General features: G+C 34.9%; 1 protein-coding gene across 5 annotated transcripts in view; it reads right to left on the bottom strand.

Moving 5' to 3' along the window:
• Window positions 1-315: 315 nt before the first annotated feature.
• Window positions 316-25,139, bottom strand: part of GPBP1 (GC-rich promoter binding protein 1) — a 92,093-nt gene continuing 67,269 nt past the window's right edge. For 3 of the 5 annotated variants that reach the window (XM_012655290.1, XM_012655291.1, XM_012655292.1), the window contains 7 exons: window positions 23,246-23,312; window positions 14,741-14,925; window positions 13,974-14,114; window positions 12,296-12,463; window positions 11,602-11,789; window positions 4,703-4,805; window positions 316-1,292 (listed from right to left, as the gene is read on the bottom strand). In XM_012655290.1, coding sequence (XP_012510744.1) covers window positions 1,134-1,292; window positions 4,703-4,805; window positions 11,602-11,789; window positions 12,296-12,463; window positions 13,974-14,114; window positions 14,741-14,925; window positions 23,246-23,312 — 1,011 coding nt within the window. In that variant the 3' untranslated portion in view covers window positions 316-1,133. Of the gene's footprint in view, window positions 1,293-4,702; window positions 4,806-11,601; window positions 11,790-12,295; window positions 12,464-13,973; window positions 14,115-14,740; window positions 14,926-22,128; window positions 22,189-23,245; window positions 23,313-25,139 lie in introns of all 5 variants that reach the window. The other 2 variants (XM_012655289.1, XM_012655293.1) reach the window with 1 other exon arrangement.

The raw sequence follows: 25,139 nt of genomic DNA, 5'->3' as shown, positions 1-25,139 counted from the left end.
GACTGTAAACAAAACCAGAAAAATCAAAATACAAACACACAGAGCCAAAATACTCTTCCAGTCAGCAGCAAAACAGAAATGATTCTAAAATTAATGTGCAAATGAAAATACAGTTAACATTCATTTAATAACCTTGTGCATTTGATTATGAAAAAGCCAAGCTTCCTTTTTCTAACCTCTTCTAAAGCAGTCACCATCTTTAATAAACTATAACTTCTGTAAAGTAGAACTCTGTTTATATAAGTGAATAAAGTATGTTTAGAGCATGTTTGTGTTTAGAGACCAATACCTTGAATACTACAGAGAACAACAACATTCTGAAAATCCAGTTTATTTTCCATGTTGTGGACAGATCCAGTCACTGTGATCAGTTTTTCTGCATGTGTAATAATTTATCAAAATAAGTTTTCCCACAAGACTCTTTTCCATCAACTCTGAAAATCCTGGTCTGACAACATACCCAAATAAAGCTCTTGAAAATCACCTCTTAAAATTTGGAAGAAAATGTGGCAAGTCTTTCCTGTAACATTCACTGCACTACAAACGGCTAAAGAGCAATTTATATTTTAAAAGGTGACTAGTACAACAGTTGAGTTCAGGAAATTAATGTTTTAGTGCACTTTGCTCCAGTTTTAGCCAACATGCTACATTTTCCTTTTTGTTTGTTTCTTTGGGGGAGGGTTGGAGGGACACACAAAGTGGACTTGAGGATTTCCATTGTACGAAAAAGATATGACTCTGCAAGCAAAACAGTGTAAGCTGCCTTTTTCCTTAAGACCTGGACATTTTAAGACAGAAGCTTTGCAAAACATTACACAATTTTTTATTATTAAATGAGAAAATCTCATTTGTTACATCGTCACATTGCTATTCAGAGAAATGCTGCAGTGATGAAGAAAGTCAATGTTGGATCAACCAAAGTCCTCATTTCTACAACATTCATTTACAGAGAAATAATGTTCAACACAGCCAACACAACATTCTTGGTTTTCTTCATATTGAAGTCCCCCAAAAAAATCATCTTCTAATGGGGTATTTCACTACATAAATTATAGTTCTTCATTTTTACAATTCACCCCAAACTGTATGAGAGATGTATCACACTAAAATTTCTAAAGCTGTTAGGAAATCCTTCACACATCGTCGTCATCTGATGTGTCACTGCTACTTGTCTCTGTGTCATCGTTCTCAATTGTGGGTTTGAAAGTGCTGTTTTTCCAGGGTCCAAACTTGAAGTCACAGATCAGACCATTTTTTAAAATACCATTTTTTCTCAGACCATTCTTCTGTAACTAAAATGGCAAAAACAAAATAAATTACCCTCGAGAGTTATTTACCTATTAAGAATACTATAACCATGAATGTAATAAATTAATAAAATTATATCCTACCCTAAAAATCCCACTGGTAATGATATCATTTTTGAAAAATAAGCTATTTAGACAGATACAGGTAATGGATCCCATCTAAAAAATATTACACAGAAATAAATCAAAGCAGTATTTTAAAAAATTAGTGTGCATAATATAGTGGAAAAAGCACAGATTTTGGATCCAGACAGGGTAGATATGAATCGTAACTGTCACACTTAATAATGCACAAAGCCTTTCCACATTTTTCATTTCCTTAAGTGAAAATTGTAATAAATACCTTCAGGTACCACCCAGAATATAATCAGCAACCATTAAACAATAGCTATTATTTGTATTATTCTGACCTAAATTAACACACTCCACAACCTGCTTTATTCATATTCTGTAGAATAAGTAGAATGAGGTAGCCCTTTCCTTAATCACAGAGATAAAGACACAGGAAAAAATATAAGAACTAAATAGTATGGCAATAAATAAGAATTCGGTTAAATGATCACATATCAGAGGGGAAAAAAGAAGGCCCAAATTAAAAACATTTAAAGATACAAAATAAAATAAAATTAATAATGTTAACACACTATTAACTCAGGCCTTTTGAATTTCTTCCATGAAAAACATGAGATTCTGGTAATTTTCATGAAAATCTCTAAATGCAATCTTCTGTAAGACCAGATCCAGCTAAGTAAGCTAGTATTTGAAATCGTCCATAGGTTTCATATTCTAGAGGGGGTTCTTTAATAATGAAGATTACAAATAATTTGGAGAAGGTCCAAACCTGAAGAGCCACATCCATCAAGCTAATAAACTGATTGTTACATATCTTGATAACTAGAAAGAACAAAGTCTAGGTTCTTTGCTCTTGCTTTCCCTTTTCTCCTCCCCTATTTAATTCTCTATTTTCCATAGCACATTTTCTTTTCTATCTTGCTTTTCTGAAAGTCAACATTGCTACTTGCCTTTACTTTGAACAAATGACCTCACCATCTTTACTGAGAAAAACAAAAGCCATGCATCCACCTCCAGTGTTCCTGGCCACAGGGATGCTTAGAAATACACCTGGGTTCCTCTTTTAAAGGTACACTATCCCATTCCCCAAAGCTCTGTTCTTGCTTCACATGAAATATCAACCAATGCCACCTAATCTTGCCACAGCTTGAAATCAGCTGTGCAGAATCTTGACAAAAACCAAATCTAAGGCTCTATCCCTGATTTCTCTATATGCCTGGACCCCTGAGAATATCTAACCTAAAATGGTGTTTTTTTTTTAAGCCTCCTAAAACCAGCTCCTCCTTCCATATTCCTGTTTATGATAACAATACTATCATCAATTCACTGGTTGGAATTTCAAAATCCTGCTGGTTCTATTTCAGATCTCTTACTCTCAACAAGACCATTTTTACTGTCATTTCCCTAGTTTAGGCTCTCATTTATTCCTCCTCTAATTACTGTAAATTATTCCCAACTGATCATTCTGATTCTATTCTAACAAATTACACTGTCAATGTACACTTTACACACTGCACTTCCTCACGTACAAGGAATGATTGTTCACATCCCTAACAAAACTTCCAAAGGACCTACTATAGAACACAATCCACACTCCTGACATGGCATTCAAAGTCCTTCATAATGTGACTCCAATATATCTTTCTAACCTTATGTCATGGTTAAAGGCACAGGCTATAAAAGCAGCCGGACCTGGCCTCAAAGGCCAGCTCCACTACTTACAAACTGTGTGACCTACAGCAAATTACTCTATGAGTCTCAGTTTCGTCATGTACAGAGCAACACTAACAATAGTACCTACTTCATCTAAAAGCTTCAAAAATGTACTTAGCACAATACCTAGAAGGCATTAAGAGTTCAAGCAATGTTTGTTACATGGAAAGGTCATGTGATTTATCATACAAAGTAGGGCATTTTGAAAATGAAAGTAAATATTCCCTATTATTAACTACAACAGCATAACATGCATAAACTGGGATTCTCCAGAGCAATCCAGGACACAGAATCTCTTATCATGACCTTTCATTAAAGACTCTCCAGCCAGGCACGGTGGCAAATTCAGAGACAAAAAGTACAACAGTGGTTTCCAGGGATTAGGGAAAAACAGGAATGGAGAATTATTGTTTAATGGGATATGGAGTTTCAGTTTGGGAAGATGAAAAAGTTCTGTAGATGGATGGTGGTGATGGCTGCACAACAATGTGAACATACTTAATGCCACTGAACTGTACCTAAAAGGGGTTAAGAAGGTAAATTTTCTGTTACTTGTTTTTTTTATATATTTATGTGGATCTTTTGTTCAGGGGAAAACATGAACACAGTCCCCTACACTACCATAAATTATGCAGTCAAGTTTCCCACATTTGGGGAAATTTCAGGGGTGAGCACATCCCAGAGTGCAATGGATAAATGTCCCCCTGGGAAAGCCACCCTTCATATTAATGGTATCTCCCCTACCAGGTAAGTATTGTTCTGTGTTTTTAAATACAATTTTTCAAAGTGCAGTGGGAGGGAAGGCACAATATATTACATTTACTCTCCAAAAAATTTAAAATTGAGATCAAGTCCAAGTCAATTATATTATAAAGTTAGCATCTGACTAATTTCCTCAAAGATTACATTCAAAACGTATCAATGATAATATCTCCATATAGAAAGTGGGCTCTGAATGACCTATTAAAAAAAAAATCTATAATGGATTTGGAAAAACATTTCAACTTCCTGAGGCTTTATCAAACATTTCCTAATACTCTTTCAGAAAGAAAACTAGGGCGTGGCCTGGTGACTCACACCTGTAATCCTAGCATTTAGGAGGTCGATGTCAGAAGATTGCTTGAAGTCAGGAGTTCGAGACCAGCCTGAACAAGAGCGAGACCTCATCTTAATAAAAAATAGAAAAATTAGCCGGGCCTGGTGGCACACACCTGTAGTCTCAGCTACTCGGGAGGCTGAGGCAGGAGGATCATTTGAGCCCAGGAGTTTGAGGTTGCAGTGAGCTATGGTGACGCCACTGCACTCTAGCACTCTAGTCAGGGTGACAGAGCAAGACCCATCTCAAAAAAAAAAGAAAAAGAAAAAGAAAGAAAGAAAGAAAAAAGAAAACTAGGAAGACATAAAACAAGATATTTTAGATATGAAATGTTCTTGGGCAAGGAAAAGGATAAAAGGTTTTAAAAGGGGGGAGGTTACAGTGTGAAATTATAAATTGCTAAATGAAACTGTTTAAACAGCTCCCCCCAACCAAATGCTTACTTATACATTGTGTTTTTCTAATTAAGGATGGGCAATTTAAAAGTGAACTTGTATGATTCACATTTTCTTACCTGTTCACTAATAACCTGGAATTCTCTCATTTCATCCTCAGTCAAGGGAGCACATGTTTCATCATTTTCACTGTCTTCCTGCCAGCCCATCTCCTTCAACAATCTGAAAAGAAAGAGGAAGGAAATTAAATTTAATCTAGAGCTTCCTCTGAGTAGGACAACTCCATTTCTTTTACATACAAGAAAACATAATCCAAGATCCATTATACAAAGTCCCCAAGATACATCAGAAAGATTTTTTGAATTTAATGTTTTGAATATCTCTTTCTGAAAATGAATAGAAAGTTTAAGTCCAAAAAACTCTGAGAATAAAATAAGAATGAACTGCTTGACTGTCTTATCTTTGGTGTCAAAGACTCTCTAGGATACAAACCTGCAATAAAGGAGATTGAAGAAAATTTGCTAAATTCCTGTACTAAAGTAACAGTAATACCCTTCCCCTTTTTCTCCAACCATAATCCAACATATTTTTGGCTACTCATTAGGTTTTCTACTTTGGGATTGCTTACCCTATCTTGTATCTTATATTCTTCTATTGATATTGCCTCTTATGGGCATGCCAATAGTCATCCTCAACACACGATTCAATTTGAAAGAGGCACTATGTTCTACAGAAACAGAAAAATGACTTTCCCTTCTAATTTTTAAAGATAATACTTCCATCTTAGGCAAAAAGAGCTTAAGAGAAGACTGACAAAGAATTAACTATTTTTCTCTTGTTGGGCAAACATGAACACTATAGCAACAGCTACTGCATTTGAGTTGATGATTTCAAAGTTTCTGCTTCTTACATGGCTATGTATCTTGTATTCGTGTGACAGTTTTGTTTTTTTTTTTAATTGAAATCCCTAAATATTTCTGTGATTCCTACAAGAGGTGTCCAAAAAGTTCAGGGAAAATGTGTATTATGAAAAAACTGTGGATTTAAAAATTTTTTTTGCATCAAAATAAACTGATGGTGTTGTAACGCTGTTTAAACGGGATCCAGTCTGAGGAACTAAGAAGGATAAGACACCAGTTTGAAAGAACCCCTATCAGAGTAACATGAATTCTGCTAAAATTGAAGCAAGAACGATCAAATTTATGTTAAAATTGGGTAGAAGAATGGTAAAATCACTGATACTTTATGAAAAGTGTATGGGGACAATGCCCCAAAGAAATCACCACCTTACAAATGGATAATTTAAGAAGGGATGAGACGATGTTGAAGATGAAGCCCACAGCAGCAGACCATCCACATCAATTTACAAGTAAAAAATTCATCTCGTCCGTGCCCCTAATTGAAGAGGACTGACAATTAACAGCAGAAACAATAGGCAACACCACAGACATCTCAACTGATTCAGCTTACAAAATTCTGACTGAAAAATTAAAGTTGAGCAAACTTTCCCAAAATCATTGCACCCAGATCAGCTGCAGACAAGAACAGAGATTTCAATGGAAATTTTTTTTTTTTTTTTTTTTTTGAGTGAGACTCTGTTGCCTGGGCTAGAGTGCCGTGGTGTCATCCTAGCTCACAGCAACCTCAAACTCCTGGGCTCAAGCGATCCTTCTGCCTCAGCCTCCCAAGTAGCTGAGACTACAGGCATGTGCCACCATGCCCAGCTAATTTTTTTTTTTGTCTATATATTTTTAGTTGTTCAATTAATTTCTTTCTGTTTTTAGTAGAGACGGGGTCTCGCTCTTGCTCAGGCTGGTCTCGAACTCCTGAGCTCAAACAATCCGCCCGCCTCGGCCTCCCAGAGTGCTAGGATTACAGGCGTGAGCCACCGCGCCCGGCCTCAATGGAAATTTTAAACAAATGGTATCAAATCCTAAAATATTTCTTTGAAGAACTGTAACAGAAGATAAAACATTGCTTTACCAGTACATTCCTGAAGACAAAGCACAATAAAAACAATTATCACAAAGAGGCAGAAGTGGTACAAAGCAAAAGCAAACTGGTCAAGAGCAAAGGTCATGGCAATGGTTTTTGGGGATGCACAAAGCATTTTGTTTGCTGACTTTCTGGAGGGCCAAAGAATGATAACATAAGCTTATTATGAGAGTGTTTTCAGAAAGTCAACCACAGTTTTAACAGAAAAACATCCAGGAAAACTTCACCAGAGCATCCTTCTCCACCATGACAATGCTCTTAGGCATTCCCCTTATCAAATGATGGCAGTTTTGCAAGAGTTTTGATGGGAAATGATTAGGCATTCACCTTACAGTCCACAGTCCTGATTTGGCTCCTTCAGACTTTATTTCCTAATCTTGCACTGTAAAGTGCACCCATTTTTTTCAGTTAATGACGTAAAAAAGACTGTATTGACATGGTTAAATTCCCAGGACCCCTAGTTCTTTAGTGATGGACTGGTAATCACCGCTTACAGAAGTGTCTTGAATTTGGTGGAGTTTAGGTTGAGAAATAAACTTATTTTTTATCATTTAACTCAATTTTTCCACTAACTTTTTGAAGGCTCCTTGTATTTACACCTACTCATCTTTCAACTTACGCCTGCCACACATAAGCTGTTTGTAGACTTTTATACCTCTTTTCAAAGAGTCTCATACAATATCAGTACTCAGAGTCTCTGAATAAAACTTAACATGATACCCATATTTTACAGATGAAGAATCAAGGTCACATAGTAAAACAACTTGCCTACTTGATGAAGGAAACAGAATTTTTGTTTTCTGCTTCCTAGGTTAGTATGTAAGTAGTGCATAGCACCCTGTTGCCTCTGGAACAAAATGTCAGTCAGCATTATTTCTTTCATTCCTTTTAGGCACTTAACTTTTCTTTTCAATGCATTGTCTTTACTCTTTAACCAAGATGGCTACCCTTTGAAATGTCATTTCCATCACTTTTATCATTCAATGCCACCTAATCCAGAGTCTACAGATCTAAACTAACAAAACAATCTAACTGCTTTTGCTAGACTCAAACTTTTTGTTTTACTTTTAAAAACTGAATCTTAACTGAATAATGCAGATAAAAAAAATTATTTTAACTATTATGAAGGGGAATGTAACAAAAGGCAAGTATTCCTAACTTTCTATTCTCCCCTCTACCCCCTTCTCTCCAGAGGCTACAGACAAGAAAAACTGAGGCTGTAACAGAGAAACTGTTAACTGTTTCTGAAATAGCTCTCAAAACAACCTGTGTGTTTCCCTTTCCCCCCTCAATTAGAAATGTAGTCGAGTGCTGTACAATGACATTTCAAAGACAAAATGTATATTATGACATATAATCCCAAGATTATATTAATATCATGTTACTGTACTTTTTAACGTTCACGTTATGTTTAGATACAAAAATACTTACCATTGTGTTACAACTGTCTATAATATTCACTACAGTAACATGTCATACAACTTTATGCCCTAGAAGCAACAGGCTACATACCACACAGCCTAGGTACATAGTAGGCTACACCATCTCACTTTGTGTAAGTACACTCTGATGTTCATACAATGGAATCACCTAATGATGCATTTCTCAGAAGGTATCCCTGTCACTAAGCAACACATGGCTATATTACTTCTGCACACATCTGTACTCTGCCTTTTCATTTAAATAATTTCTTCTCACTCTCACTTCAAACTATTACCAAAACATCCTGATATGGCTTTCACAATTACCACCCTTTGATAAATATTTACAGTGGCTTCTCACTTTCTAAAGAATAACTCCTTAACCTTGTTTATACCATAGTGACAAATTCAAAATCCATACTATAGAAAAAGCATAGGATTAGAAATCAGAAGACCTGGGTCACAGTTTCTCCTCTATCACAAACCAGATTTAAGACACAGATCGGTTGAGTTCCTTATTTCTTCATCTGATACAACGATGGAGCTTGAACAGATCTCTAAGGCCCTGCCTTTTAAACACCATATTTAACTTGATGAAGTAAATTCTCCACTCCTCTCCAGATAATGCACTCACTACCCCTACAACAAACTAGGTGTGTACTCAATGCTGAACATTCCTTCGCATCCCTTTTTCTTTCAGAATGACTATCCAATACCTTTACCCCCCTTAATGTCTCACCCTTTAAGATTTAATTTAGGTCCCAATTAAAACTTTCTGACTGGTACCCAAGCCATAATGATCTCTCTATCCCCAAATACCCTTGAATTTCTCTGGCATTCATTTTTTTTTAATTTTTATTTCAGCATATTACGGGGGTACAAATGTTTAGGTTATGTATATTGCCCTTGCCCCATCTGAGTCAGAGCTTCAAGCGTGTCCATCCCCTAGACAGTGCACACCGCACCCATTAAATGTGTATATAACCATCCCCTCCTCTCCCTCCCCGATACCCGATGAATGTTACTACTATATGTGCATTTAAGTCTTGACTAGTTAATACCAATTTGATGGTGAATACATGTAGTGTTCGTTTTTCCATTCTTGGGATACTTCACTTAGTAGAATGGGCTCCAGCTCTATCCAGGATAATACAAGAGGTGCTAGATCACCATTGTTTTTTTGTGACTGAGTAGAACTCCATGGTATACATACACCACATTTTATTAATCCACTCATCTGTCGATGGGCACTTGAGTTGTTTCCACATCTTTGCAATTGTGAATTGTGCTGCTATAAACATTCGAGTGCAGATGTCTTTTTTTACAGAATGTCTTTTGTTCTTTTGGGTAGATGCCCAGTAATGGGATTTGCTGGATCAAATGGTAGTTCTACTTGTATCTCTTTGAGGTATCTCCATGTTGCTTTCCACAGAGGTTGTACTAGTTTGCAGTCCCATGGCACTCAATTCTACTAATTCATTTGGTGCTTGCTTAAACAAGATGACAACTATCCCTTTGATGTTGAGGCTAATCTCAATACCCTGAGATAAAGTCATTGACATTTGACAATAAAACTAACAATATACCTGCCTAATATTTTAGTGTAACATCTGAACAAAAGAACTATCCCTGAAAACTGTATTACTGGCACCAGATTATTAAATTCAACCAATGTGAATATTTAATATACATATAAAAGTTTTACAAAGTAGGTAGGAAAAATACAACTTTTATTTTACTCATTCATTTAACAAATTTAAACACAGTATTAAGTCAAGCCCGATTCTGGGTGCTAGACACAGAAGTGAACAGAATGTACATTTCTGGTCACATGGAACTTAGATTCACAATGAAAATAAAGGCTGAAATTATAAATAAATTCTATGAAAGTTATTCAAAAGGAGGTGTAACCCAGTTTCCCACTGTCTTAGAATTAAATAAGGTTCTGGGAGAACCGGCAAAAAAAAGTCAATCAACTGGGCCACTAATAAGTATCATTCCACATTAAGCCTACTTCCAGTATATATAAGAATTTTTAGTGGCAAAACAATTAAGTTTATACAAAGCAAATACAGAATAATACATGACACCAGAAGTATATAAATTAACTTTCTTCTTTGCTTTAGTAGTTTTAATCCTTTAGTTATTAAAAAGGAATTGAGCAACATTCCACAAATCCTTTATGTATTGATACTCAACCATGTGGTTTTGTTATTTAAAGACCACAGTAAGGGTAAGTCATTTCTGCAAAACATCTGCTCTTAACTAAAAGTACATTCTAGATTTGAATGCTCTTCAATTCTGAGACTAAACCCCTTAACAGGATACTATGCTTAAAATGTTTTAAGACTATACCGATAGAAGCAGAAAGTGCTCTTAATAACTTACTCTCAAAAAAAAGTAAGTCACACATTGGGACAACTGGCTATCCACGAGGGAAAAGATGAATTTAGATTCCTACCTCACATCATACAGAAAACTTGCACAAGCAACATAAGGAAAAGAACTGATGACCTAGACTTCAACAAAATTCAAAGGTTTTACCCTTCAAAAGGCATCACTGGGAAAGTGAAAAAATTCACAGAATGGGAGAAAATATCTGCACATCATATATACAGTAAGAGACTTATACGCAAAATATATAAAGAACTCTTACAACTTAATGAAAGAATGCAATGTAAAAATGGGGCAAAGTAATCACTTCTTACCCTTTAAAGATCGTGCATAAAAACGGGAAAAGTATTTAATAGGTATTTCTCCTAAAGATGAAAACCAGCCAATAAATACATAAAAAGACATTCAACACTGTTAGTCATTAGGGAAATGCATACTAAAAGCCACAAAAAGATACTACACTCCATACCCACCAGAATGACTATAATCAAAGACAGACAGTACCAAGTATTGGTGAGAATACTAAAACCTATATTGCTGATGAGGAGGTAAAATAGGGCAGTCATTCTGGAAAACAGTTTGGCAGTTTCTCAAAATGTTAAACACAAAGTTATCATATTTCCCAGCAATTCAACTCCTAGTATCTCCTCAATAGAAATAAAAACATGTCACACAAGAACCTGCACATGTATGAATGTTTATAGCAGCATTATGCACAATAGTCAAAAAGTAGAAACAACTGATATCCATCAACTGATGAACAGAAAGTGGTACAGCCATACAGCACACTCTTCAGCAATAAAAAAGAAATAGAAAGTACTGAAATGTGCTACAATGCAAATAATCCCTGAAAATACTATGCTTAGTGAAATAAGCTAAACATATATGATTCATCTATAAAAGGCACATCTACAGAAACAGAAAGTAGATTAGTAGTTGTCTAGGGCGTGATGCAAATGAGTAGATGCAAATGGGCACCGGGTTTCTTTCTAGGGTGATAAAAATGTTCTAAAATTAGATTATGATGACATTTGCACAAGTCTGAATATACTAAAAGCCATTCATCCACACACTTAAAACAGATGAAATTTATGGTGTATAAACTGTATCTTGATAAACCTGTTTAAGAATTAAATTACATAAGAATTCTGTAATCAAAATCCTGAGTAAAGAAAATGCCAGAGGAAAAAGTAAAAATAAATACTAACCTGTGTTCTGCCTCAAGTGAACTTGAAAGAACATCAGTTTGTGGGAAGGTTGAAGATCGAATGATCTGTTGGGAAATCACCGAGGCATTGCCATTCTCTTGTGGAATTTCATTTTCATCAAAGTTCCGGTTTATATCCCTTTCTTGGTGAGAGCTATTGCTGTTATGTAAATTAAATGAGTCGTCATCCTGATTTTTAGGGAGTTAAAAAAAAAAAAAAAAAGACGAAGAATAAATTCCAAAGAATGCCGTTATTAAAAAACTTTAATAGATCCTGGCTATATTTCCATTTAGAATACATAAATGTAATACTTATTAAATTTAGGAGACATTTAGGAATTTAGAATTTATAAATGGACAGCTAAGCTGGGAAGGATACCCAAAGCTTTCTGGCCCTAAGTATTCACATCTGTTCAGTAAAGGCAAAACCAAAAGTAGGAAGGCAGGCAAGATGGGGGAAACAAACAAAAACAGATATAAACAATTTTTTTAAATGTATTTTTGCACAGGAACTTAAGAATGAGAGAAATCTACTTTAGAAAGGAAGTCATTATTTATGCAAATGGTTACCTAGCCTTCTTGCCTTCTTTCCAGGTAGATGAAAATATGATTAGAGTTTATTCCATAGTCCTATTTACCCAAATATTTTAATGACATAATAATGTCAAATCAAGTATAACTACAAATTCAATTACCTTCTCTGAGCCAGCATGGCTTTCATCTTCATGTTCCTCTTCTACTCTGTCCCTTTTCAACGCTTTCAAAAATTCACTCTTCTTATCAGTGCGCATTCGTGTCAGTTTGGTTAGACGAGGCTGCTGATTAAGTTTGTCAACGGGTGAAGAGGAATTTGAGCGATTACACTAGAGGAAATTCAAAAATGCTGGTAAGTATGTACCCAGGGAATTAATGTCAATATAAAGCTCACGACTACCACAGCTTCCTGTTTTACCTTTATTCACAATGCAAAACTGATGCTTATGGTTCTATTTCAAAGTCTAGTTCTTTCCATCCCTATATATTTTCTTTCCTATTGAATGAGTCACCAGAAGAATTTTCTTACCACAGAAACAATGAAGTCAATGATACTCAGAACTATGATTCTCAATTAGAAGTCTAAACAATATTTTATAAATGCATCCATGATTGTAAATATTTCTATAATACATGAAAAGAGCAGTTTTTCAAACTGTGTTCCACAGAGTACTAGGGTTCAACTAACAGCTACAACAAGATCTATTTTATAATTATTTATGCCCATATACACATAAGGTTTATCAGACTGTATTTTGCCAGGGGAAATTTTTGTGAGAGGTGAGGAGAAAAATGCGTATTAACTGCAGTCCTTTTGTTTTTGGTTCTGTGGAGTTTTGTTTGGACAGTGGAATATAACAGAAAATAGAATGTTAGAATTCTATGTCATAGGGATTTTTACCCATGGAAATAAACTATAATAATGCTTAACTGCTGGCATTAATGTCTTCATATTATAATTAACCTAAACACAAGTAACCACCTAGGAATGTTGGTCCTTCCCTCACAGCTAATAATTTCTGTGATTGAGAACATAAATAATAAACAGTATATAAAGAAAGGGTTATGTTGTTCTAATATGGCACCCAAAGCAATTTCAGGTATAAAATATAGCTGTAAGTGTCCTTTGACCCTGACTAGACAGAGAACTCCATGGTCTGGGAGTTCGAAAAACCTGGTCAAAAGAAAAATGAATGCTTGAGGTACCAGGTACTCACAGTCAGTTAAATAACAATATGCAACTATCCCTCCTCTTCTTCTTCTGTCCTGCCTCAGTGTTAACACTAATAAAATGTCTGTCACCCCAAAAAGACTATCATACAAATGCTCATTATTAGTCAAGGTTCCTTCCTACAGCTTAACTCTATCACAAATATCAAATAAAATTACAATTTTCAAAATGATTTTTTTTTTCCCCCAAAGACAAGAGTCTCGCTGTGTCACCTCAGCTACAGTGCCATGGCCTCAGTCTAGCTCACAGCAACCTCAAACTCCTGGGCTCAAGCAATCCTTCCGCCTTGGCCTCCCAGAGTGCTAGGATTACAGGCATGAGACACCGCGTCCGGCCAATAATTCTTTTCTTAAAAAATATTTTTCTGATTGATGGATATATGGGAGCTTCAACGTATTGTTTTCCATACTTTTGAGTAAGACTGGAAATTTTCATTTAAAATTTTTAAAATTATTCCTACTTTCCCTATGTGCAAAAATAGCTAGCAAATGGAAGTATCTGAATCAGGTTTTCTGAAGGAACTAAAATATCTCATTTTAATGAATTCATTTAATGAATTTATAAATTATCATAATTATATTCCTCAGGAATAATTTTTAATGCCATACCTCTTTCACTGAATTTGGTGATGGACTAAAATTCTTGGCAGTTGATTTAAAAGCATTAAAGTTGCCAACACCATATGTAGATTCATGAGGGAAAGAAGTCCCAGCTTTATTTTCTTTAGTTTGGCTTTTCCATTGTGTAGGCTAAAGAAAAACACATGAACATTAAGGGTTGTCAAAAACAGATTACAGAAGACAGACGAAAACAAAGTGAACTGTATAAAACAAAAATGACTACATTTGGCTCATTACATCATTCCTACATGGTTCTCTGTTCCTTTTATTACAAATAAAATCAAAGCTTAGTATTCAGATAAAAATCTCTACTAAATACTAATTTTTTTCAAAGCTTTATAAACCTACAGTTAGGTTTCTTTCACTTAATAATAAAAAAATACTCAAGCATTTCAAAACCTAAAACTGAGCACCAGGTAAACAGCATTAAATATTATCATTAAGCAAATATATCACAAGTCCATCTACCAAAACAAAAATCTTACGAATTTCATTTACTGCTACTACTAAAACAAGAAAACATACACACACACACACACACACACACACACACACACACACACACACACGGACAAGCACACACCTCCCACACAAAAGATAATTGAAATTAAGAGGTCACAATTGGCCAATTCTTTCCACCTATAAGTCAATACCCCATGAATATTCCCACACTTTAAAGTAAACTTTTAACATCTTTTCCTGAAAATAAATAGATATCAACTCAAAACTTGCATTTGTAACAATTTAGAACTTACTTTTGTAGGCGGAGCAGCAGGTTTAGGGACTAAACCTTTATAAACACTTGGACCAGTTCCGTTCTTAACTGGCTGTGACTGAAGATTTCCCACTACTGGGAATCCAGATAGCTGTAAGTCTTTTGTATTACCTTTCTTAATGACCAGCATCCTTGGAGCTCTAGATTTAGGATTCGGAGGATATTCTGCATAAATAAAGCACGAGCAAGAGTCAAACACAATTTCAAATTTCAGCATAAAACTATCAAATGAATAGTATATTCCAAACCCTGATTATATTTTAAAAAATAACAGCTGCCTCCTGGGTAAAATAATTAAGCTAAATAAGTACAAACTATATTCCAGTTTAAGAAATACAGCTAAAACATAATCCCACCGAATATAGCAAAAATTGCACAGTGTTTAGTAATATAGATGAATTCTGCTAGACAGTGGCCCAGGATAGTTGACAAAACCAAAATTAATCACATTCCAACATACTTTTCATTAACTTATAAAAATATTGCAAAGTTCATCCTAATGACTCAACACTTAGAATATAAAATACAGTTCTATTTTCACCTTCCCCATTTGAAAAGAGAATTAAATTTTTCAATTTCTCTTCATTACTCTTACTTGACTTACAATGTTATTGCCAGTAAGAAACTACATTCCCTCTATTTCTAAATATCTAAGCTATCTATGACTAATGAGAAAGAGAATCCTATTTTCACAATACCAATTCATTCACATATTTACTGGCCGTTTATCTACTTTCAAGGAATTGTGTGAATGCAAACGAACCGACTTATTCCTGGCTTCTGAAGATAGTACTAAGAATAATAATTGCTAAAGGCAGGCTTTTCTCAAGACTACTGCAGATGCTAAAAATATGAAAACAGTATTCCTAGAGTTTAATCAATGTGTACGTATAATCAAACAGATGTTACACATGCACATATTCACAATTAATGCAGTGAAGTCAAACCTCTGAAAGCATCAGTTTCATAGTCGGAAAGTTTAGAATAAAAGAATTAACTCAGGGCAGGTGTGGTGGCTCACACCTGTACTCCTAGCAATTTGAGGTGCTGAGATGGGAGGATCACTTGAGGCCAGGAGTTTGAGACCAGCCTGGGCAACATAGCAAGACCCCATGTCTACAAAACATTTTTAAAAAATTAGCCAGGTGTGGTGGCATGTGCCTGCAGTCCCAGCTACTCAGGAAGCTGAGGCAGGAGGATCACTTGAGCTCAACAGTTTGAAGCTACAGTGAGCTATGATCATGCCACTGCACTTCAGCCAGGGACAGAGCGAGATCACATCTCTTTAAAAAAAAAAAAAAAAATTAACTCAAAGAGATAATTCCCAGAAAATTTAAATTAATTCTGCATATCAAATAAGATATGATTACGTGAACTGATGAGCTGGGTACAAGTATGTGATGGTGGCCCACCCCAAACAAACTAAACCAAACTTCCCACTGAATCATCTCAAAACCCAAAACTAAACAAGGACTCCTAGGAAAACCTGGAGGGACTCTCAGGTTCATTGAGGGCTTCAAACTTCCTAAAAGACAAAGCTGGCATGATACTTTACCTATAAAAATGCTAAAGGATAAAAAGAACAAGGACCTGAACAAAGAGAGAAAAGGTTCATCTTTCCCAAAATTAATCAAATGTTGTCTTTTTAGGGTAAACATTCCAACTTCTCAACTGCCTTAAAAAAGCCCAATATGAAGGGCTCAGAAAGACATCTTCTGGGCATGCAAGGAGGACACAGAAAGTCTATCACCAATGTATGGCTTACTCTGAAGATACTACATAATGAAGTGAACAAAACAAAAAATTAGAATAACAATCTGAAACAGAACAATGAAGAACATTAGAAACTGTACTAAATAATGTAAGCCATCCAATTATTACTTTTGGTAAACAGATTACGAGTGTGAATAAAGTATTTTAAAAGATTCTTGAAATTAATTAATATAAAAGAAAATCTTAAAAAGCAACTGTAAATCTAAATTAAACAAAACCCAGGAACCTGAAGAATGATTGATAATGGAAAATGCAAAAGGTAGTAAGAGTTTGGCAAGGTCTCTTCTGAGAGGAATCCTGGTGTTGAAACAGGGAGTAGGTTTTATCATACACCGCAATTAAGTGTAAAACAAGACTGATGAAGACTTTCGGTTCAATACAGCTGACAAAGCATTCAAGTTTATCTTCTTTCCCTTCTAGATTCTTAACATTAAAATTACTAAAATGGAGGAGGAAAGCAAATACAACAGTATACAATAGGAATAGGGTAATCAACAAGGGAATGACCTCAACACACATTTCTAGAAGTAAAGAATAAAGTTTCAGTTTACAGTGTGCACAAAGGAACCTAATGGCTGGAAAAGAAGAGACTGGGACTTGCAAATGCCAGATATGGCAGACGAAAGAAATGAAACTTTTTCAGACAAATACATATCAAATAATTCAACAAGAAAGATCCTTACTTTAAGCAGAAAGAAAGTGATTCCACATGGAGGGTTGAAGATGCAGGAAGAAATAAAAATTTTTAAACATAATGACTGATCAAAACTAGGAGGTAGAAGAGATGCAGAGCAGATAAGCAAGCAGGTATACTATCTTTAAGCCTCAATATAGTTCCTGACTACAAATTCCATCTTTCCTAAAATTGGATTCCTAGACACCAAGGAGTAAGAAATATTCTGGCTATTTCCTCAACGAGGTCTTCAGTACAAAGAATGATGGGATAGTCCATAAAGAAGAAAAATGAAGCCTCCTAAGAAATCAATCATAAGAGTAGGTAGCAAAATAAGAGATGACAAAGGAACATGAAGGAAGATGGTAGGGATTGTGAGGGAAAAGAAACAGACACACAGTTATTGTGCTTATTAAGCATTCATATTTAAATATTATAGAACAGAGGCTAAGAATATGTGCTTTTGTACCAGATTTATCAAAATTTGAATACTAGCTCTAACCTTACTACAAATTACTTAATCTCTCATCTATACAATGGAAAACAATAGTACTTGTCTCAGAGTTACTGCGAAATGTTTTATATTTAAATAATTACAAGAACTTTGGAAGGCCGAGGCCGGAGGATCGCTTGAGGCCAGGAGTTTGAGGTCAGCCTGGGCAATATATCAAGACCTTATCTCTACAAAAAAAAATCAAAAAATTAGCTGGTCATGGTGGCACACATTTGTAGCCCCAGCTACGTGGGAGGCCGAAGAAAGAGAATCGCTTGAGCTCAGAAGTTATAAGCTATTGTGCCACTGCTCTCCAGCCTAGGGCAACAAATCTGAGATCCTGTCCCTTAAAAAATAATGACTAGGGAAAAAATACACAAATGTCATACTATCTCCAATATAGGCTTCCAATTACAATTAAAATTAAAAGTGGCCTTTTGCAAGAATTTTGGGTTGACTCATATGAGTAAGAAAAATGAGAAAAACTACAAGACAAACATGATAAAAACCCATCTATATGCTGAATAACTAACCTGAATAAACTACATAAACCTGCCCATTTAAGAAAAAGAAAGTGTTCTTAAAGGTAATAATTACCTACAAGTAATGGAAGGGGTGATGGTGGTACTAAAAGGCAAACTTAGAGTCACTTATATCCATTTTATATTATTTATAAATTGGTTCATCATAGATTATTCTCCACAAATTCACCTAGAACACACTTTCCTCGTAGTCATGCTCTTTAATTCAAACATTATCCAGTGTCTACCTTTGTCAATTGTGAACTAGATGAAAAAGACCGAAATTGCTTATACTTTTAAAGAGAAAATTTATATATTGATGAAAGATCTTTTAACATCCATTTAAAAGAATTAGAAAACAAATGACTGCAGTGATTTCCTTCTGTAAGTTGAATGTGCTTATTAGCTCAAGCTCACCTAAACAAGTCTTCTCATACTCCAATTTAAGTCCAGATCACCTGAAGGCAAATATAAGTTTTGGATTTTCACATCATTATTTCCCTCTATCCTCACAAATAACTGGAACCTAGCAATAACTGACCTTAAATACCACTTTATTATCTTGTTATCCAATCTGTCCCCATACCTATGAATATAAGAATTAGTTTGTTGTTTAAATACAAAACCAGTGGTGGAAGAGAAGTGGCCCAATTCTTGGGAAGACAAATTAGAATTAAAATAATGTCACGTAAAGTAAATTGGCCACATGGATAATTCAGAGCTGACACTTCAATTCCTCACCCTCTTCTGTCTTTCACTATACTCTCCATAGAGCTACCTTCTATATAAATAAAGTTTCTGGTTCAATCACTATATTAACTACTTCATGCTTTGGTCTACCAGCTAGAAATACCTCCCTCCACACCGCCCCGTTTTTTTTGCCTTTTAATAAATCTTCAACTACAATCTCCTTCACTTATTCTATCTGAATAACATAATTAGCTGACATTTATTAAACATGATGACATGATCAAAAATTTCATGCAGTATACAATTTAACCCTAAGAGTGCTTTTTTCATTGATTTTTATGATCATCCTCATCTCACAGATGAGGAAATTCACTCGGAGATTAAGAAATCTGCCCCAAACCTAAATAATAAGTAAACGATCTAATGCTAGGGCTCATATCTATCTGATTCCAAAGCCAATACTCTTAAGTATTATATTACTGGAGAAAATGGAAATTAGAGTATTTCTACACCAGATATTTTGAAATTTTTACCATTCCAACAGAAAATACTAATAAAAGCGTACACTACACCAAGTGGCATCAGAGTCGCCATCACATTATTGATGCCAGTTACTAATTTAGTTTCCTCATTATCTTGACATAAAAGGCAAATCAAATGTGTTAACAGAATCATATAGCTAAGTAAAAAGTAAATAGTATTCAAATTAATCAAGTTTTCAAATTAATATGAAGAGAAAACTTGGTCGTATAAGACAGCACCAAACATACCAAACACAAAGAATCCATATCATAGCAATGCAAAACAAATTCCTATTGTGAACACTAATTTTAATACAGAAAAACAATCTGTTTAAGATTTTTATAAAGATTGACACTGTTTGAATTTTGTTGGTGTTGAATTCTTTTTTTTTTGAGACAGAGTCTCACTCTGTTTCCCGGGCTAGAGTGCCATGGCGTCAGCCTAGCTCACAGCAACCTCAAACTCCTGGGCTCAAGCGATCCTACTGCCTCAGCCTCCCGAATAGCTGCGACTACAGGCATGCGCCACCATGCCCGGCTAATTTTATAGATATATTTTTAGTTGTCCAGCTAGTTTCTTTCTCTTTTTTAGTAGAGACGGGGTCTCGCTCTTGTTCAGGCTGGTCTCAAACTCCTGAGCTCAAAGGATCCGCCCGTCTCGGCCTCCCAGAATGCTAGGATTACAGGTGTGAGCCACCACGCCCGGCCGTGTTGAATGTTTTCATTTAATTAACAAATATGTTTTGGTTTACAGAACCATGAAGCTTTAATCAAATGTTTCACTAATAATTTATATCAATAGCAAATGATATGGTATTTTTCCTTTAATTAGGTCTCTGACATTAACATAAAGAACAGGCTTAGAGAAATACACTGCACAAATATAAACATCTTCCATGATGAACAAGTAGTAATTCTAACACTGACCAAATAAAATTTACTTGTGTCAAGTAATCTATTCAAACCCTGTTAATTTCCCCTTCTCAGCCCTGAACATGTGTTGTATTACCCTTTTCTTCTTAAAACACTATTAACAACTGTTTTCATATAAGAAAGACATTCAAGGAAAGAAAAGTCCTTTCAATACATAAACAAAATGATCCATCAAGAGAATGTTGTGAAACAAATCTGACAAAAAATTTCTCCTTCCCTTACTTCTGTTTACAAAAGTTCCTAAAAAACAACCCCACTGGTTTTCTTCATGATCTACCTCATTTAATGCAATTATGTAACTCAATCTGTATGGGTGTGGCCTGTTATCATTGGAATTCTCTAGAAAACAACCCACCTTTATGAACTAGTCATTAATTTGCTTTAATTTGGAATGCTCAACAAAACAAAAAAATCTAAGCAATGAATTTTTATGCTAGTAACTAGTATATCGAATATGAGCAAAAAAATCAGGACAACTCAAATTTTCAAAGAACAGAAGCAAATAAAAATGCTGATTTGAAACAAGACTATGCTTAATTGTAGTTACTGACATTTTTCATTATTTAACATCTTAACTAAATGGTATGTTTTGCAAAGAATATGTTGCTGACACACTGAGATGATACTGACACAGAAAAGGCCTATAGGACTTCTAAAAACATCTAAGTCAACAGCCACTAATTATATCTCAAATTGCATACAAACACTTAAAATACTCCTCTCTCTCTTCCCTTCTTCCTCGCCCCCCAATAATTCAATCATACAAACTAATTTAAAATTCTCACAGGCACAGTGAAGTACCTTGAATTCATGCTTTAGTGTTCAATTATTAAAAACATGTAGATTATTTAATAACCATTAATCTTATGCACCGAACAGCTATGATCCCGGTTAAAACACTACGAAAGTCACAGATACAAGCTGAATGAAGATGTTTCCAATAATGCCAACTAAGTTCTAAGTAGAATTAAACTTTAAATAGCTTAATTACTTCCCCCTCAAGTATTTTTTTAAAAATTGGGGTGTTTGGACACTGCCAATTTTTGAGCTATAGAATTATAGTTTCATGGATGAATTGCTTTTTCTTTTTATACATATTATGTTTCGTTAGTAAATTTTTACTTACCTGGAAGGAAGTAGCACTAGATAAGTTCTATTGAAGTCTTTCCTAAAATTCTCTCGTCTTCCTCAGGAACATAGCTATTTTAAATGTTGCAATGGGGAAAACAATACTTGGGAACCCAGGGGGGAAAGTGAGAGAGGAATAGTAAAGTGTAATACAATGAGAGCTTCATTGTATTCTTATGGGAAGTATTGGGAATTTAACAATTAACCATGCCACAATTAACCATTTTTTTTAATGCAGACGCATTTCTTAGTTTACCTAAACACAGTAAAGAGTACATCTTCCTTTTAAATATCTTTTCAACTAGTACTCAAAATCCTTAGACCAACAACCCTGAAACAGTAGAACCAAAATCTTTATATTAATACATTTTAGTCTCATTATTTTCAAAGATGTCTTTGCCTTTAAATCATTTCTAAGATTATTAAATCAACCAAGGATCAGTACCAATAGTATCTACAGGTAGTTTTATTATGACAAACGCTCACTGACATTCTTGATTTTTTAATTTACTTTCATTCTACTCAAATCCAAATTATTCCTAATTTCTTAGAGATTCTATTTAACACCTTCCAGGTGGTTCTATATTCTTATGCAATCAGTTGTTCCCAGAAAAACTGAATAATAAGGAAACATACCTAAGAGAGGAGCTTGGGAGATTTTTTTGGTTGGGTATGTGTGTGTCTGGGCGTGTAGGCCTGGGGAGAGTGGTAGAAATACTAATTTGCAATACAGAAAAAACAATGCCATTCACATGGTTCTAACAAAAGTGTCTGACCACCCCCACCCCCACCCTCAAAAAGCCCTTAAATAAAGAGGGAGATAAAAAGAAAACAAAATTATTCCCCAGTTTCACCCCATAAATACAATAAAGCACAGGAAGTGGCAAAGTTTAAAATAATGCCTTCATTGTTAGGACTAGTATGCTGTCATAAGCCACAATCCTTCCGTTTTAGTAGGTTGTTGATTTTTCAATAGAAAAATACAAATGAACATGTGTACAAGTTCCAAAGTGGATACAGCACCTCTGAATTTGGTATCAAATAATTAAATTTATTTTTCAGATGTCAAATCTCCACATTATAATTTTCCATTATTTTAAACTTCACTTGAATCTTTAAAAAGCTGTCTAATTTGTACTGAGTGCAGTTTAATCTTCTGTAAGATGCTATCAAATTAAACTCACAGCGATTTTAAAGAAAAGGGAATTATTACCAGAAAAACTCTCATTAAGATTTTAAAATCAGAGAGGCAAATAATTTCTAATACAGACTAGCTCCATAGGCAAATTTATACATATTTTTAACAGTCTATGTATAACCATTTTCATAGGTAAAAGGATTAACTTCATGTCACTCTATGAACAGAAGTACTTGTATATTACAGTAACTAAGTTCTCAACTTTGAATAACTAAAAATTAATTTAAACTAAGTTTTTATTTCTTTAGATTATCTGGCTGCTCTCAAAATGATTACCAATTTATTACATTAATTTACAATCATTTTCAAAAAACTCAAATTCAAATTGAGTATACTTAATGGTACTAACATGTACAAATCAACTATTTCAAATCAAACTCTTCTACTCCAAATCCCTTCTTTTTAAAAGGTGGCTTTTTTGTAGCTTAGCACATCAAAAACAAACATTTAAAAGAGAAAGTTTTATTCTAGCCTGCTTATTTAGAAAAACATTAAAGTGAAACCTACAAATATTAACATTTTGTGCCCCTTAAAGATAGATCAAGTATTACTTACCCCATACACCTGCAGCTAAGGATTTATTCTGATTTGGTTCTCTCTCATATTCAGGATTTAAAGACGGCTAGAAAAAAGTGGAAATGAGAAAATTAAAACAAATATTTAAAACACCTCATGTTTTTAAAATAAAGCCTTTAAAAAGGCAATCTCAAAATTATACATGCTGTAAATATGGAATCTAATATAATCAACTCTAACTGCAGGTGAGTATCCCTAATCTGAAATGCTTCAAAATCAGAAACTTTTTGAGTGTCAATGTGATGCTCAAAGGAAAAGCTCACTGGAACATTTTGGATTTTAGATTTTCAGACAAGGACACTGAGCCACTAAATATAATACAAATATTCCAAAATCCAAAAAAATTCAAAATCTGAAACACTTCTGGTCCCAAGAATTTCAGATTAGGAATACTCAACCTGTATTAAAAATTATTTTATAAACTTTACTTCCAACTTGCTTTACTATGCACTGAAATGGTTACTATCTATACTCACTGCCAGTATGAGAAAACAAGGAAAATGTCTTTAATATTCTCCTTATCCATGACTGAGGAAAACGAGTGAATAAAAAAACAAAGTAAAGAGAATGTGGGTCTCTGCATGATTCTGAGAAACAACCCCCCCTTAGCATAAGTTCAAGAACACAGAAGAGGAAAATCAGACCATTTTCCAATTCTTTTTTACTTTTTATTTTTGAGACAGGGTTTCATTGTCACCCAGGCTGGAGTGCAGTAGCACAGTAATAGCTCACAGCAGCCTCAAACTCCTGGGCTTAAGGGATCCTCTCACCTCAGACTTCCAAGTAGCTAGAACTACAGGTTTGTACCACCATACCAGCTATTTTTTTTATTATTATTTTGTAGAGATGGGGTCTCACTAAATTGCCTAGGCTGGTCTCTAACTCCTAGCCTCAGGCAATCCTCCTGCCTCAGCCTCCCAAAGTTCTGGGATTGCAGGTGTGAGCCATTGCACCTAGCCTCTAATTCTTTTAGTAGGTTTTCATCACTAGATACTTTAGTTAACACAACTCATTCTCAAAGCAAAGTGCAAACTTTTATTTGAACAAGTGATGCTCAGGATTATTAAAAACCAAAGTGTGATCAGTACTGAATGGGTATGCTAAAGCTAGTCTTGATAGATATGTTTAATCTCCAGAATCCTGAATTTCCATTATTATATCAGGTATTTTTCATATTACCTAGTCACACAGCCCGCATCATTTAAAGAAGGTACTATTTAATATATGCTGAATAAAACGAATCCTAATTTGTTTTAATCACCCATAAAAGTGATCATTAACACTGTACTGATATTACTATAAAGTCCCACAAAAGTACACATGCATACCAGTATCACTCCTTCATGGATACAAACTAAATAGGGTTAAGAAGATTTTGGTGGTGATTATATGTGCATAGCATTTTAAAATATACTATTAGAAATTACATTCTGCATCTATATTCCAGGTCCAGGGTTATAATAGCTAATGGGCCGGGTGCAATGGCTCATGCCTGCAATCCTAGGACTTTGGGAGGCTGAGACTGGAGGATCACTTGAGGACTGGAATTCAGGACCAGATTGAGCAACATAACGTGATATCTCTATCCAGAAAAATAAAAAAATAAAATTAGCCAGGTGTGGTGGTACCTGTAGTCCCAGCTACTTAGGAGGCTAAGATAGGAGGATCAGGAGTTTGAGGCTGCAGTGAGCTATGACTGTGCTACTGCACTCCAGCCCAGGTGACACAGTGAGACTCTGCCTCAAAAAAATAACAATTATAAAAGCTAATGAACACCAACTTGGAAGTAGAGGAGAGTGGGGTATAGTAACAATAACAACATTTAGTTTTTATTTAGTGCTTACTATGTGTCATGTACTGTCTCAGGTGATTT

The sequence above is a fragment of the Propithecus coquereli genome, unplaced genomic scaffold, assembly GCF_000956105.1.
Source record: "Propithecus coquereli isolate 6110/MARCELLA unplaced genomic scaffold, Pcoq_1.0 Scaffold47, whole genome shotgun sequence".
In the NCBI taxonomy this organism is placed as follows: Eukaryota; Metazoa; Chordata; class Mammalia; order Primates; family Indriidae; genus Propithecus; species Propithecus coquereli.
The sequence above is the reverse complement of the archived record's forward strand: the minus strand, read 5'-3'. Positions and strand labels throughout refer to the sequence as shown.